This window comes from Meleagris gallopavo, chromosome 1 (genome assembly GCF_905368555.1).
Source record: "Meleagris gallopavo chromosome 1, MGAL_WU_HG_1.1, whole genome shotgun sequence".
In the NCBI taxonomy this organism is placed as follows: Eukaryota; Metazoa; Chordata; class Aves; order Galliformes; family Phasianidae; genus Meleagris; species Meleagris gallopavo.
The window spans coordinates 134,315,331-134,330,282 of NC_139404.1; the positions used below are offsets into that span (position 1 = coordinate 134,315,331).

General features: G+C 47.5%; 1 protein-coding gene across 1 annotated transcript in view; it reads left to right on the forward strand.

The window, feature by feature from the left end:
• Positions 1 to 636: 636 nt before the first annotated feature.
• The window catches only part of SH3RF3 (SH3 domain containing ring finger 3), a 234,894-nt gene continuing 220,578 nt past the window's right edge, over positions 637 to 14,952 (forward strand). The window contains exon 1 of the mRNA XM_085214906.1: positions 637 to 1,359. Coding sequence (XP_085071032.1) covers positions 964 to 1,359 — 396 coding nt within the window. The 5' untranslated portion in view covers positions 637 to 963. The remainder of the gene's footprint in view (positions 1,360 to 14,952) is intronic.

A 14,952-nucleotide genomic window follows, 5' to 3' on the forward strand; every position in this document is an offset into this window, starting at 1 on the left:
AGTATGTCTTACTCCACAGTGGCTGGATTAACCTTATAACAACAGAGCCCTCATCTTGCTTTACACATCAGAATTGCTTTGTGGAGTCCTATGGCTGACGGAAGGACTGTGAGCAGTCCTCCTAACGCAGCTTTCAGAAGTCGATTTTAAAGGCATCACTTGAGGGAGAAACAGGACGGCTCCTGCAAGCCCTCACATCCCACACGAGCAGCGGCTGTAGCTTACTTTTAAAGCCCACGGCGGTGACACGGAGCCGTGAACAAAACCCCGGGGCCCGATCCCTCCTTCCCATCTCTGCAGCCCGCGGTGCTCGGGGTCGCGCGGAGGCACCAGGGGGCGCCGCGCCGCCAGGGATAGAGGGGCCCGGCCGGCGGCCCCGGCCTCGGCGGCCCGCAGCGGTGCTGCCCCGTCCCGTCCCGGCCGTTACCCGGCGCTTGTGATCCCGCCGGGACGCCGGGCGCGGGCTGCAGCCCCCTCCTCCCCGTCCCCCGTTTCCTCGAGGGGATCTCAGAGAGGCGGAGGAGTAGGAGGAGGAAGGCGGGCGGCGAGCCCCGCTGCCGAGAGCCGCGGGCCGGCGGCGGACCGGGCGGGGCCGGCCTCCGTGCCGCGGGCGCCTCCTGGGGCTCCCCGCCCCGCCCCGCTGCGGCCGCCCTGGCCCCCCGCAGCGGCGCCGGGCTCCCTAGCGCCGCGCTTCGCGTCCGGCCGGCCGCCCTCCTCCCGCCTCGCGCCGCCGCCGCCCGCCCGCGGCCCCCCCGCCGCCCCGATGGCCCTCGGTGCGCCTCCGCCGCGCCCCCCCCGCCGCCTCCGCCGCCGGCCGCCGCGGCCCTAGGGGCGTCGGGGCCCTGCGCTGCCCCGCGGAGGGGAGGCGGAGGCGGCGGCGGGGCGGGGGCGGAGGCGGAGGCGAGGGGGCGGCGGAGCGGCGGCGGAGCGGGAGCCGGCGGCGGCGGCGGCGGCGCGGCGGCGATGGACGAGTCGTCGCTGCTGGACCTGCTGGAGTGCTCCGTGTGCCTGGAGCGGCTGGACACCACGGCTAAGGTGCTGCCGTGCCAGCACACCTTCTGCCGCCGCTGCCTGGAGAGCATCGTCAGCTCCCGCCACGAGCTGCGCTGCCCCGAGTGCCGCATCCTGGTGGGCTGCGGCGTGGACGAGCTGCCCGCCAACATCCTCCTCGTCCGTCTCCTGGACGGCATCCGCCAGCGGCCCCGCGCCGCCGGGGGCGCCAGCGGCAGCCCCAGCGCCGCGGCCCCCGCGTACCCCCAGCCCGCCGCCGCCCCCAGCGCCGTCGCCGCCGCCGCCGCCTCGGCCGCCGCCAGCCTGAGGGAGCTGGCAGCCGCCAGCCGCAGCGCCCTGCTGGGAAAGGTGGGTGCGGGCCGCGCGGGGCGGGCGGACGGGCAGAGCCCGGCGGGGGGGTGCGGGGCTGCCGGCGGGGAGCGGGGCGCTGAGTCCCGGTGACGCTTCCAGCCCCGCTGCCCGGCAGGTGCAGGAGCTTTGCCCTCCCGGGAGCGTGGGTCTGCGTGTGAGGTGCGCGGTTTGTTGAAGGGGGGTGCGCTGCAGCGAATGAGGTTATGTTTTAAACCCGCAGTCGAACGCCCGATCTCGCTGCTTTTAAAATCAGTGGCGAGGGCTGCGTCCACTCGGGTGGACAGAGTTCGGTTCCTCCCCGTGTTCCGTATGGCATAATCCCAAGTGATGTAATTCACTGCCGGACCTCTCCGGGAGACTTCAGAACGGCGACGCTCCGAAGGCAGACGGGGAAGTTTATCTTATCTTTAACGTCATACTAACAGCGGGTAGATGGGGTTATCCCTGGTCCCGCGGAATGTGCCTGAGCCGTACCTCGGTGCTCAGCCTTCTGCCTCGGGAAGGTCACTGCGGAGATACCGTGTGAAGTTGTGTCACTGTGTGAATGTTTCAGTTAATTCATTTCCTTTTTTTTTTTTTTCCTGCGGAAAACCAACAGAGCTGTGCTGGGGTCTCAAAGTTTTGCCTGCAGGAAATGATGGCAAATGCCACACATTGTTCCATAAAAACCAGTTTTGGAGCGAAACGCGCCCAGCAATACTTCTGGCAGGGCAGAGCCTGTATTACTTTGCTGCGGGCTGCCATCGGCTTCAAGTATTTAATAAAGATTTGTTGAGCTTTAAGAGGAAGCGAGGCAGTGGGATGCTACCCTCTGCTTTTCTGCTTGTGATTTTCAGCTCAACTTTGCTTGCTGCTTTGTCACGGCAGACAGCTGTCGTCACTTGGAGGTTCAGTGTCCCCAAAGGGCAGTTTGCATTCGGTGGAACACGATGTCCTCATTGCACTGGTACTGGAAGTAGGGGCTGTGTGGAAGGCTTGCTGCACCTGCAGGTGTGCCCTGAGCAGCGTTTGCGGGCACCTAGCAGTACAGGCTTTGCTTCTCCTGGCTGTTAATCCCAGTTACCGTGGGATGTTGCCATGGGGAATGCACATATAAGGAGATGCTTTTGGGGAAAACTTATTTGAGAGTAACTTGAGAATGTGAGTGCTCTAAGAGAGGTTGAGGTTTTATTATTTCGCCATAATCAGGATTGCCTGAAGTCACTTCCCTAACCCCTATGCCAGTTGTCACGTAGTAAATGATCACACATCCTGTCGTCTCCTTTTCTGACTTTGATTGAACAGCGCTCTGCTGAGCATCGCCACTTGTGTGGTGTGTCTGTGTGGGTTGCTATCCATCTGATTTTGGTAGAATGCTAAGTGGCACGTGACCTTAGAATCACATTTTGGCTGTTATGTTTAACAACTGCTGCTTCCATTCACTGGGGTGAGCAGATGCTGCTGGGGGGCTGCGGGGCTGTTTGCACGGCTTCTGACCGAGCTCCCAACTGCACCCTGCAAATCAATGCAGCGTGCTTGATCCTTACAAGGTTCATTACAGGGAGAGAAAGTCTGAACTAATCTGCTTTTAAAAAAAGCAGCAGGGGAGAGTAATCCTCCTCGGAGCTGCTGATACAGCTGATTGCTGAGCTTTCCTGGAGGCAGTGCAGCACCTCCTCTCCCCAGACAGCCACTGGAACAAACATGCCTGCACCGGGCTGGAGCAGAACCATTTCCTATTCAATTCTGTATAGGTCTGGACTGGATCCAGACCTTTTCCGATCCTACATGGACCTGGGACAGCTTATCTCTCTTGTGGAGAGCTATTGTGGATTCTCTCTGTACTTCTGTATTTTATTTTTTTTTCCGTATTTCGGAAGTCGGTGTAGATTTGCTGCCTGAGGCTTGAATGCAAATGATAGTGTTTTGCTAATTAATACCTTTCATTTTAATATATAACTTGGGACATACCAATAGGATTCTGGTTAGGAAGGAGGCTGCTCATTGTATGGTGCCATGGCACAGAGCCAAGGTGCTTCCATCAGGCTCTGGTCTTGCAGAGACCCTCGGAGTGCTGTTTGTTACCATCACACTGGAAATGTGTTTCTGTGAGAATTTCAGTTAACCTTAGAAGGCAGAGCAGAGCCAGCTTCCATGTTGTCATCATGTCCGTGTTTTGCTGTGACACATCTTACACTTGGGGGAAGTCTGTTTTGCACAGTTGGTATTTCCAAAAACCGACGAACATTGTTTGACACTTTGGCAAAATTCAGAGCTTTGTGTATCTTTCTCTGGGCTCAGATGGTTCTTTCCCAATAGCTTGGCATGGACTGGGTCTCTCCAGAGTGCTGAAATGTGGAATGAGAGGAGCTGGGGATGAACTGCAGCTGGAAGAGTTGACCAAGGCCAACCTTCAGCAGTACTTAAGAAGTACTGCAGGTGCTCTAAGGCACATGGCACACACCTTAAGCATGAGAGGTCTGGAAGTGTTGTTTCCCTGCAATTTCGGGCTTGAAGGATACTTCTGATTGTCCCGATCTGCAGTGACATGTGCCTTTGCTAAGCCTGTCAGCCTCCCAGTGCCTGTCTCGGTCTGTAAAAACAGTTGTTTCTACACTATATCTTTTGGGATGCTCACGTTAAAGATACTATGCAAATGCAGAGTATGGTTATAGATTTATAAAAGGGTCTGAAAGCTGAAAGAGCGCAGCAGAAGGATGAGGGGAAGAAAATCCAGAAGCTGTTAGAGTGGCCACCCCTGGGGATAACGCAGGAGGCTGAGAGTGGTTTATAATGGTAGTCGCTTTACACACAAGGTTGTAATTTATTGGCTTCTCTGTTTCCATTACCACTGTAGAACCGCTGGGGGAATTCAGGTTCTGTCAAAGTAAATGGCTCCCTCGGACTGCTGAGGCATTATGGTAAATCTGAGTTCCTTACTGAGCGAGTTTTATTTTTTTTAACAATTGTTGGAGTGTATCACTTTGAATCTTTCAGGAGTTCTCAAAATCAAATACACAGCTAAATGTGTGCATGTGTTTATCAATTTCCTCACAAACTAGTCGTCTTCCACTCCAGGTACAAAGCTTACTGGTTGCTTGCTTCAAATATAACCTGAGAGCAGTGTTTGTGTAACAAAGCAACAACCCTTAAAAAGCAAAGCTGTGTCTCCATTGCCCCAGAGGAGACATGGCTGAGGTGGCAGAGCCACATGAGGTGTGTTCCCAGCAGATGGGACAGGTGGCAGTGAGGGACGGCGTAAGGGAAGTGCAGTGTCAGCACAGTGACAGATGTGCTGTGCTCTGCCTTTCACTGGCTGCTTCTCCCACCTTGGATATGTGCAGAACTGTTTTGCTGCCTCAGGTGCCTCAGTTTGCTGCTGCAGTTTGCTAGCCCAGGAGGAAGGTTCTGAATCCTTAGCCTCACAAGTAGAGGGAGCAGTGCTAGTTTGTTACTCAGTGTTTCAGAAATTGCCTAAAAGAGGTATAAAGCCATTGCTTTTTATGAGAGCCCTATGCCATCCCGCACTGTTTTTAAGGTAACAGTGGGTTCACCATGGAGTAGATGCTGTGGAAATTTTTCACTGCAATATTTTCTTACTGTAGCTCCTTTCTATTATGTGAAGATCTCACTCTGGGTTATACAAGGAGAAGCAGATGAGATCTTGCATTTATATGCATGTATATCCATTGCAGGCACCAGTGGGCTGAGAGGATGCATTGTCAGGGGCAGAAGAGAATCCTGAACTTGACTTTCTAATGACCAGGTTTCTGTTGGAGTTTCACACTTGTTAGCAATGCACAACATGAAGTAGACATACCTTAATTTTACTTTTTCTCTCAGGCTTATTTTTTTCTGGGTTTGTTGGCTAATGGTTGAGCTTTTTCACCAACTGTCCAAGCAGTACTTCCAGGTAAGCATTCTAGGTATCTAGGTCTCTGATTTTGAGATAGGATTTTGTTTGTTTTTTTTTGTCTTGCAGATGATTAAAAAGTGTTTCAATGCACGAGATTACCAAGGCCACTAAAGGGTACTGTAAAGAGAGTAACAAAGAGTTTTAAAATACCAGCAGTTAAGACAGTCATCACAGAAGTGAGAGAGCACAGGAGAGGGGACTGAAGAGCTAAACCAGATACATTCAGGATTCACTGAGCTCTTACTTTTTCAGCCATACTGCTATTTGCAGGTGTCAGCTTCATGCCCATTACACTTTAGAGAAATGCAATGTTTACCTAACAGTGGGCATTATTGTTAGCTTCTACTTGCAAGCAGGAGAATCACAGAATTACAGAATTTTAAGGGCTGAAGGGGGCCTCTAGATATTGAGTCCAACCCCCTTACAAAGCAGGTTCCCTATAGCAGGCTGCACAGGTAGGCACAGGTCTTGAATATCACCACAACCCCTCTGGTCAGCATGTTCCAGTGCCCAAGAGAAAATGTGTGGTAGACCTGATGTGCTGAAAGGGTGACAGTGCCAACCTTTAAGGCTTTCCCTCCTGTTCCTGGATGAGCAGCAGTAGCTCAGGCACACGTGGAAGAGTCCAGGGACTGTGTTTAGGGCATTGTGCCACCAGCCCTAGTAATGCGTGTCAGCATGGCATGCCTTTGGTGCCTACTCTTGCCATCAAATGTGGATGCTAAGTTTAATCTCTGCACGTCATCCCTCCGAGTGATTCATGGATGGTGATAGCAAATAGCGTGTGACAGCTTCTGGAATTCAGCAGCTGTTTGCTCAGAGAGAGAATGTACAAACTGGTGAGAGTGATACCCTGTGCATATTTTAATTCTGCCAGGTTTGCTCAGCTTCCCTCAATGCTGTTTGCTTCTTGGGGAGCCAAGGCTGTTGTGTTCATGAGGCCAAGGCCTGATGCTTGGGCAGGATACAGGGTCCTGGTGGGTAGCTGAGCTGCTAGGCCCCATACGTCCCAGCTGCAGTGTGTGCTCTCTGATTCTCACATGCGAGCTGCCATACTAATGTGCAGTTATTCTATAGGGGCTGGGAAGATCTTCTGTTAGAGTCTGGAGTTATTTTAGTGTGCTGTCTCAAAACTTCAGGTTAATTATCTGATTGCTGTTTCAATCTGAACAGTGTGTCTGGAGCTTTCCCTACAGTTTCACAACTTTCTTCAGTGTTTCAAGCTGTCTCTGTTAAGAAGCAATGCTTATACTGCTTAAGTTTCAGATGAACCTGCAATTCCCTTTTGCACTCCTGTGACCTGCCTGTAATATCTGTGACTATGGGAAGCTACTTCCTTCTTAAGTCAGGGATCACTCTCTCTTGGAAGCCTCTCCTTAACCTATAAAAGGCCGTTAATAACAAATGTTTCACTCTAGTATCTCTACTGATTGTAATTTCTGACTTCTGTATTGAATTTGTTCAGTTTTTGGAGGCTTGGTGACTTTTGCGCAGTAAAACTCTCCAGGATGCTCCCAGTGTCGGCTTTCCAGTAGTCCCCCATCGCATACGGGCTGAATTCTAGTTAGTGTTTTCAGTGCAGTCTTGTTAAAATCTGATATTTTACAACAGGTTTCCCCTGTCTGGGGCAAGCTGTCATGGGAAGAACCCAAGATTAGTCCTAATAGGACATGAGAGCCGGGACGAAGATAAACTGTGGGATTTGAGAAAGCTGCCTGACCTTGGCCTTGCCCCAGCTCCCACAGCAGCTGCGTGCCTGCAGCTGGGAGCAGGACAGAGCTGTGCCAGCTGCGGGTTCCTCCTCAGCCCTGCACTGTGCCAGCCCGCTGCCTGGTCCTGAGCTGGAAAATAGCCATCTGGACCATTGTGTGAAAGAGAAAGTAAAGATTAAAAAAAAAAAAAAAAAAGAAGCAAAGGAAAGTGGAAAAAATTAAGAAAATGTCTCACTGGTACATCTCAGAGCTGGGCCTGGAAGCAAGGCCTCTCTGTTTACCACCGCCTGATCCTTTCTTCCACTGGTCTGGGTTCCTCTTACTGCCTCCATGCTCTCCTGACAGCACAGGGCAGCAGGAGAATGCTGTGCTCTCTGCTTGGCTCCAATGCCACGCTCTTCAGCAGCAGTGTTAAACTTGCTGGTTAGCTTTTCTTTGAGGAAAGTACTGCTTCTGTTGACAGAGAACTCATGATGGACCTTTAAAATTGAAGAGCTTTGAAAACACCCCACAGTGTATAGTTTAATCTAATAGTCCTTGCGTGTAATGTGATCATTTTTATTGATATGTGCACATGGAATGCTTTTCAGCCCAGGGGAAGGACGGAAGGAAGGAATATTACTTTGGGTATTAAAAAGACATTTTGTTTTTAAAAGTCGAGAGAAAAATGTGAAACATCTGAAATGAAGAGCACTGTCTGCCCAGTCTTCTGAGTGCAGCTCAGATGAGCTCCACAGCATTCACAGCACACGCTGCCTGTGCACACCCAAACTCCAGCAATCCACAGCCACTGCCCTTTTCCCTAAGCCTGCCCCCAGCTACTTTTTTTCTTTGTGCATTGCAGCCCATGTGCAGTTGACACGAGTGTTTGCACAGCCACACGCTGAAAAATGGCCCAGGATGGGCTACGCAACATCTGCTCTTGCTTCGCTTCTCTGCTGGGGTCGTGGGCTCGGTGTTGGAGTGCCCTGCAGTGCTGGCTTTGGTGAGAGGCAGCTGCAGGAGCCATTGATCAGAAGGAGGGCTGGGTGGGACTGTGCACTTTTGCCACAGCAGTAGTGTAATGGTATTCAGCACAGAGGTGCGAAGGATATTCTGATCGCTGAGACAACGGGATCATGGTGCAAAGCTTGGTCCTGTTGTCTGGTGTGCCTTATGGATCAGTGTCAGCGGAGTTTGTTCCTCTTGTTGGCTGTCATCTGGAATATGATTTACCACACAAGTGACACTAGTGTTGTGTATGGTGAATGAGTGTACAGAATTGGTAATTATGAGAAGAGGTTGTTTCTTACCTGATGCTTGAAGTGCCTCTCCACTGCTGCAGCAACAGGAGGGAGAGCCTGATTATTCAGGCAAGTTAATGTTAATTTTATTCCCGAGATTTTTTTTATATCTGATCCATTCCAATATGAATTCGCCATTGCTAATTTTAGAATGGTCTGCTTGCAGAAGATAGCAAATCCCAGTTTTAGATGAAATAAAAAATACTTTAACAGGAGGTTGACTAGATTGTTATCAAAATGCTAATGATCAGTTCTCCTGCAGCCTCAGTTATTTTCAGAGGGAGGACTAGAATAGACACATCATCTGAATAAGATTGATTTTAATATGTATTACTATCTCATTAAGCTGTTAAAGTCTCTCCCCTTATGGACAGAGGTTCATTATGTGCTGCAGCTGGTGTATCATTACCATGGGCTTAGGTACAAGACGGGCAGAGTGTGAGAGAGAGATCTGAAGTTTTGAATGCGTTCTATGGGTGAAGATACCATGGTCTGGACCACAGAGGGGAATTGCTGTGCCTGGTGTGCTGTGTCCTGACTGCCTTGGTTGACAGCCAAATGTCAGCCAAATCCAGGCACTATCATATTTACTTTACTAAATGATAGTTTCTGTAAATATTGTTAAACATGCTTGCTTGTAGATTAATTTCAGGCTAATTCAAATAAAAATCTCCTTGGTGAGTTACAGTAAAAAGATACGATTTTATGAATTTACTTTTTAATTTCTAATTTCATTTTGAAACAGCTTCTAACAGACTGCCTGTTTTATTGGCTGTCTTCTTACATGTATACAAGTGCTTTTGTTGCAGTGTGTTCCAGGTTTGCGGTGTTGTCATCCCTGTAAGCAAATCAGTATGTTTTCATTGTAGTTGATAGTAATAATTGATGTTTTTTTAATTATTTTAACCCAGAAAAGTAGAAGGAAGTAGACAACTGACTTCATTTTGCATGTGTTTATCTGTAAATTTAAAGATGCACACACACAAAAGTAGATATGTATGTGTGTGTGTATTAAGTATATCTCCCAGAATTTATAGCTTTTTGACAGGAAAGGATCTTTTCTGCATTCTTGTCTCTCTATGCATGCAATAGAGTGGGTTGTGCAGTGCTGTCACCATGTGATGAACATGGGTGTTTAGTGTGTCTTGGTGCTGTGGCTTCTGGCCATTCCTGCTGCACCTCTGGACACACACCCAGCATTCCCCTGAAGGAGTGGCACTGCTGGAGGGATGGTGGATGTATGCATCACAGCCTGCTCCTGCACACCTCAAGTATAGATCTGCGCTTGTCATGTGACTGGGCTGCGTTCCCAAACCACTCCTGTGCCCCATGCTCATGTATGCATGGATCCCACTGCTGTTTGGCCTTTTTTTCCAGGGATGGAGCCCCACTTGGATGGGAAAAAGTGAAAATCATAGGCTGAAGCCCCAGCAGCACCGGGGCTGGGCACTGATTTATCTGCTGTCCCTTGCAGAATTCAGTCAGCAGCTTTCCTCCAAAATCCCTTTATTTTGCATGCTTCTCTTCTAACGCACATAATAGCAAAGCCTTTGGAGGATACAGTCATATGTATGTCTCATAAGATAGAGTAAAATAATAAGTGACAACCATAAGATGAATTTTTTTTTGTTCCTTGTTTTCTTCTGGGTAGGTCACAGTGGAAAACATCTGATTGTTTACATTTCACAGTCATGCAGCAATGTAAGATCAGAGTCAGTTATATCTTTTGAATAATGAAAAATGGGTACATTCTAAAATGACAGTTTGGTAGTTTTGAGCTATGTTGTGGAGAGGAAAACTTTATTTTGAGCTAGCTTGTGTTTGACCTGTTCTGATAAAAACGTGACTTCCTTTTGTATGCGGTCAGTTTCACTTTTATCAGAGTATATATTTCCATGTTGGGGCTATCACTGTAGAAATTCCTATTAAAATAATTTAGCACACTTTAAGTAAAGGTCTGAGCAGGGTTCAGCATATGTAATAACACTGTGCAGACAGGGAGAGGTAATTTTGTGCTTATTAACAAACAGCAGCCAGAGCTGAACGGACATCTCCCACTCATCCCAAGCCTTGAAAACCAGGAAATCAGTGGCTACAGGGGAAGGTTCGTGCCTTCCTCCCTTTGTCTCACAACAGCACACTGAAATACGGAGGTGTGGAAAGCCACGGGTCTTTTTCTTTTCAGTTTCTCTGCTTCTAGTGTTTGTTTCATATTAGCTTGCCTGAGTCTCTGTTGCTAAGCATTGTTTTAGCCTTCCCTCTAAGAAGAACAACAAGAGTGGTTGTATGGGTGGTTATGTTAATCTCCAAAATAGAATTACAGAACCACAGAGTCCTCTAGCATGGAGAAGATCACCAAGTCCAACCATCAACCTGACAGCAGGTCAGAGTAGGTCAGGTTGCCCCATCAGTAAACCGGGTCCCTTTAGTGCCATGTCCACATGCCTGAATCCTTGACATGTGTCTGATATGTATAATCACATGTATCTGTATTCTAGCCCACTTTGCAGAGCCCATCCTTCAGGCAAGTGTTGTCACTGCTGCCTGTGCGGTAGGTGCAGAAAAGGCTGAAGAAGATGGCGGCCCTTGGACATGGGGGCCAAAATGACGCCGTCACTGTTGGTGGTCAGGGACCCTGGGAGTGGGCTGTGCTGGGCGGTGGCTGTGGTGACTGTATGGCATTTAGTCATGCCAAGAGGTCTCATGTCCTGCGAGAGACAAGGGAGGATCGTTCTGGATGCTTTGTTTCCTGTGGGAGTAGGTCTTGTGCGATCGCTTCATCTTAAAAGTATGTGGGAAGCATTTACGGAGGATTTGTCCTGGCTGTGCTGCTACTTGGAACTGTTGAGTGTAGTCAGTAAGATTTGATGAGTGCCTTCGAAGCTGTTTAGAGATGGTGTTGCCCTCTCAGCAAGCTGGAGACCCCAGAGTTTTCTGGTGGACATATTAGATTCCATGACTCTATGATCTTTCTCACCATTACAGTGAAGTGCATTGTGCTGAGACCCGTCTGTCATGGAGGTAAAACTCTCTGGACTCATCTTGCTGTGGGCACTCTGTACCCAGGCCTCCACTTGCAGGTGCCCAGAGGTGACAAGGAATGGGGCATGGTTTTTTCTGTTACCACTGGGCTGACATTAGAAGAGTTGGAGACCTCCTGCAAAATGAGATGCTGTGGGGAACTGGCTGAAGTTTGGGTTCCTTAGTTACCCTCATGCTTTCTATGAACGCGCGCTTCCTTTGCGAGTCAACTCATGACTGAAAAGCGAAAGGTTTTAAGCAGTGATGCCAGCTCCCCAAATCAGTGATGCCTGCCCTGTACTGGTGGGATAAACAGAAGCCAAACACACAGCAAAAGATGTGGCCAGCCTGAAATTGTCTCATTGCTGTGGAAACCCTGAATGACTGGTGGCAAGTAGATAAAGGCCAGTGAGTAAAGGTTTTTTTTTGCTTGTTTGTTTGTTTTTTTGAAGAGCTTCCTTGGCTCATGAATAGCATTGGAAGGTGCTTCTATTAGCAGCATTTAACTTTTTCAAGTTATATGGCTGCAGACCCAAGAAAGCAGTTGTGTGTTGCCCTTTGTAATGTTCATTGTTCAGTAGCTTTGTCCAAATGAACTTTGGATAAACACCATTTTGTTTTTCACAGCTTTTTTTTAAGTGATTAATGAAGGAAAGTGAGTAATCTGCTACTTGGCAGTGTTGCCAGGCATGTGGTAAGAGAGCAAAAGTCTCTCACTGTAGTGTAGTAGAAAGGATGAATCAATTTCTTTTTTTCATTTCCACTTCCTCTTTCCCTCTATCCTCACAGCCCAAAAGGACTGCAGATTTCCAAGATAAGTGTGAAAGAGCTGTGATGCCCGAATTGTTTGCAGGAACACAGGAAAGCCTTGGGGACCACGAGTTTCCTGGGATCATGACTGAGTTCCTGTGGGAGGTGTGAGAAATCAGTACTACAAGCAGCGATACTGTGGCACCTCTGCAGACCCATTTTGTTGGAGAAGTATCATACCTAGAAAGGCAAACTTGAAGAATGGGATTTGGCTGGCTTTGTTTCATTGATTTGGTAGAAATATTATTCAAAGTGCTGATATAGTCACTCTGTTGCTTTGCTGTGACTCTGCCCCATGTCCTAGTTTTGGCTCTGTGTGCAATGAGCAAGTTGGGCATTTCCCTCTTGTTTATTCCCACTCCTTCTATGCCAGTTTTCCCTTGGCATTGTCCTCCTGCCTGTCCCTGTCCCCTTTGAATGCCAGAAGCATCTTTGCACAGGGATGTGCTCTTGAGCTGCTTCTCAGCCATCCCACATCCCTCCTGCTCCTCCTATATCAGGGCATAGGTGCACCAGAGGTGGGCACAGAAAACAGGACCTAGCAGACACAGCCGCAGGCAGAGAAAAGTAAACATTGCAAACCGCATGTATTTGTATTTTGAAAGGTTACAGTAGCTTGAGAGGAGCACTGCTGTTGATTCCTTAGTCTTGATGCAGTGAGGATGCTCTAAGGAACATTTCATTTTTGAGTTGGAGGGTTTCTTTGGGTATACTACTTCCAAATTGAATACAGAAATTGAATACAGAGTCACTCTCACGTCTTTATTTCATTGCAGCTTTGCTAGAGGAACTCTTCTGATTTGTGGAAAGGTTTATAGTGGAAAAATTGTTCAACATCCGAAGTAGAGTCTCATACTTAATGGATTGTTTTAATTTCCCAGTAGAGATACTCTGTTTCTGAGCAGTGATAGTAGAATCTTGACCTTGAGTTACAGTTTCATTCTTTAATAAATAAAGTTATCTTATTTAATATCTTTAAACACCACAGAATGCTTTATAGAAAATAGTATCAGTGTTGCTTTTTTGGATGAGAAACTAAAGCACAGAGCAGCCTGCTAGCATTATGTTGGAGGTGGACAGAGATTGCATGACCTTAGGCTCCAGGCACTGCTGCTGTGACCCTTGATGTCCTCAAGCTCTTGTCATCATTCATGTGTTTGGAACAGGCATAACAGACATTTCACAACAGGTCTTGCTGCAATGATTTTCACCTACTTCACTGTGTACTACAGCTCCGTTTGGCCTATATCCAAGTTTAGTTTCTTCAGTTACTGAAAAATTATTCCTTTCTTCGGCTTCCTAATACTAAAATGCTGTAAAATTAACTGGAAAGCAACTATAATGTTCCGTATTTCTTTCTTTTGTCTTCACATTCTGGATGTTTTTTGTTTGCGCATGTTTATTTTTCCTTTGCTTATTTTCTCTTTTATTGCATCTATGAAGCTTTTGTTCTCAATTTTTATGTCACTTGACATATCAGAGAAGCCAAATAAAACCTTTCTCATTGCTGCTTCAAGTTGAAAACTACTTTTTATGCTGAACAATAATTGTATTACAAGGGAGCCTGATGTGCCCTCAGTGCCATTACAGTATGTTGAATAAAAGGTAATTTAATGGAAACAGTGGAGTATTTGAAAGTTCACTCTACGCAAATTGGATTTTTGCCTTCTATTATTTACATTACACCTTATTCATATTTAAGGCCGCGAGGATTATCATCTGCCTTAATGGCTTTATTTAATAAAGACTTTAGGATCTAGCACGGGCTTCAGTCTGTTATCAGGATTTCAATTAACTAGCTTTGCCTTCGGTTGCTCCATAAATCCTATAAATACATCTAAATAATTAATTTGCTTTCACTGGATGGTAGTGGCTACTCTGAAATACAGCTGCTACATACATAGCTGTTAAATGATGTAACTGTTCTCCTAACTCGTTTTTATTATTATTTTGTCAAAGCATCACAGCTATGATGTTCTGCTGTTAAGGTGACTAGCTAGACCATGATCAGCATCCCATGGTAAAAGACCTCATAGAAGAACCTGAGTTGTGGCTGAGGACCTTTGGAATTAGATTACAAGTGCAGCTTGAATTCTGGGAGGAGAGAATGGAGACAGGTAGGTACCACAGATGAATATACCCCCTAATGGGGTGCCTTGGGTTGTGACTGAATATTATGTAAACCTGAGGCTGGATGAGGGTGATTGCAGGGTGGAGGAGTGATCATTAATGCAGGGGACTGTGGGCTGCGTTATGGCCAGGTGGCACAGGCAACCCTGGAGCTCACCCATGTGCAGCAGGCTGTGTCCCCTGCTTGGGGTGTCTGTTTGCATGCAATGGGACTCTGCAAATTTAACTAGTAAGTGGTTGCCCTGAAAGAAGCAGAACAGAATAGAAATTGGCAGCTGTGCAGAAGTGCTGTTGATCCGAGATCTCTTCCAAGTAGCTCTGGCTGGCTCACGTCCTGAGGACCTTTGCAGTTAGATTTAAAACTGCTGCAATATTTAAAGCTTTGAAAATATTTTTCACCTACCAGTATGTGATTAACTGAGTGTATGAACTCGAAGGGAAACATAATATTTATTAAACGCAGTTTGCTTAGTCGTTTTGGCATTTGATAGGCAAAGATTATGCATTTTTCCCAGGAGCTATGTTAATAATTTCAGCATGATAACTTTAATTTAAAAAAAATACTTTTCTTGGTTTAGGGAGGGTTGTTCATGCCTGTGTACAAGTAAAGCTTTAATTAAAATTTCTTCTCTCCATTATTTCAGAAGTTTAAAATGCACTTTCTGCCCCGTGAGACAAAAAGATGAGTTACATTTACAGTGCTAAAAGGGTTAATGTGTGAAAATGAAAACATTCAAGG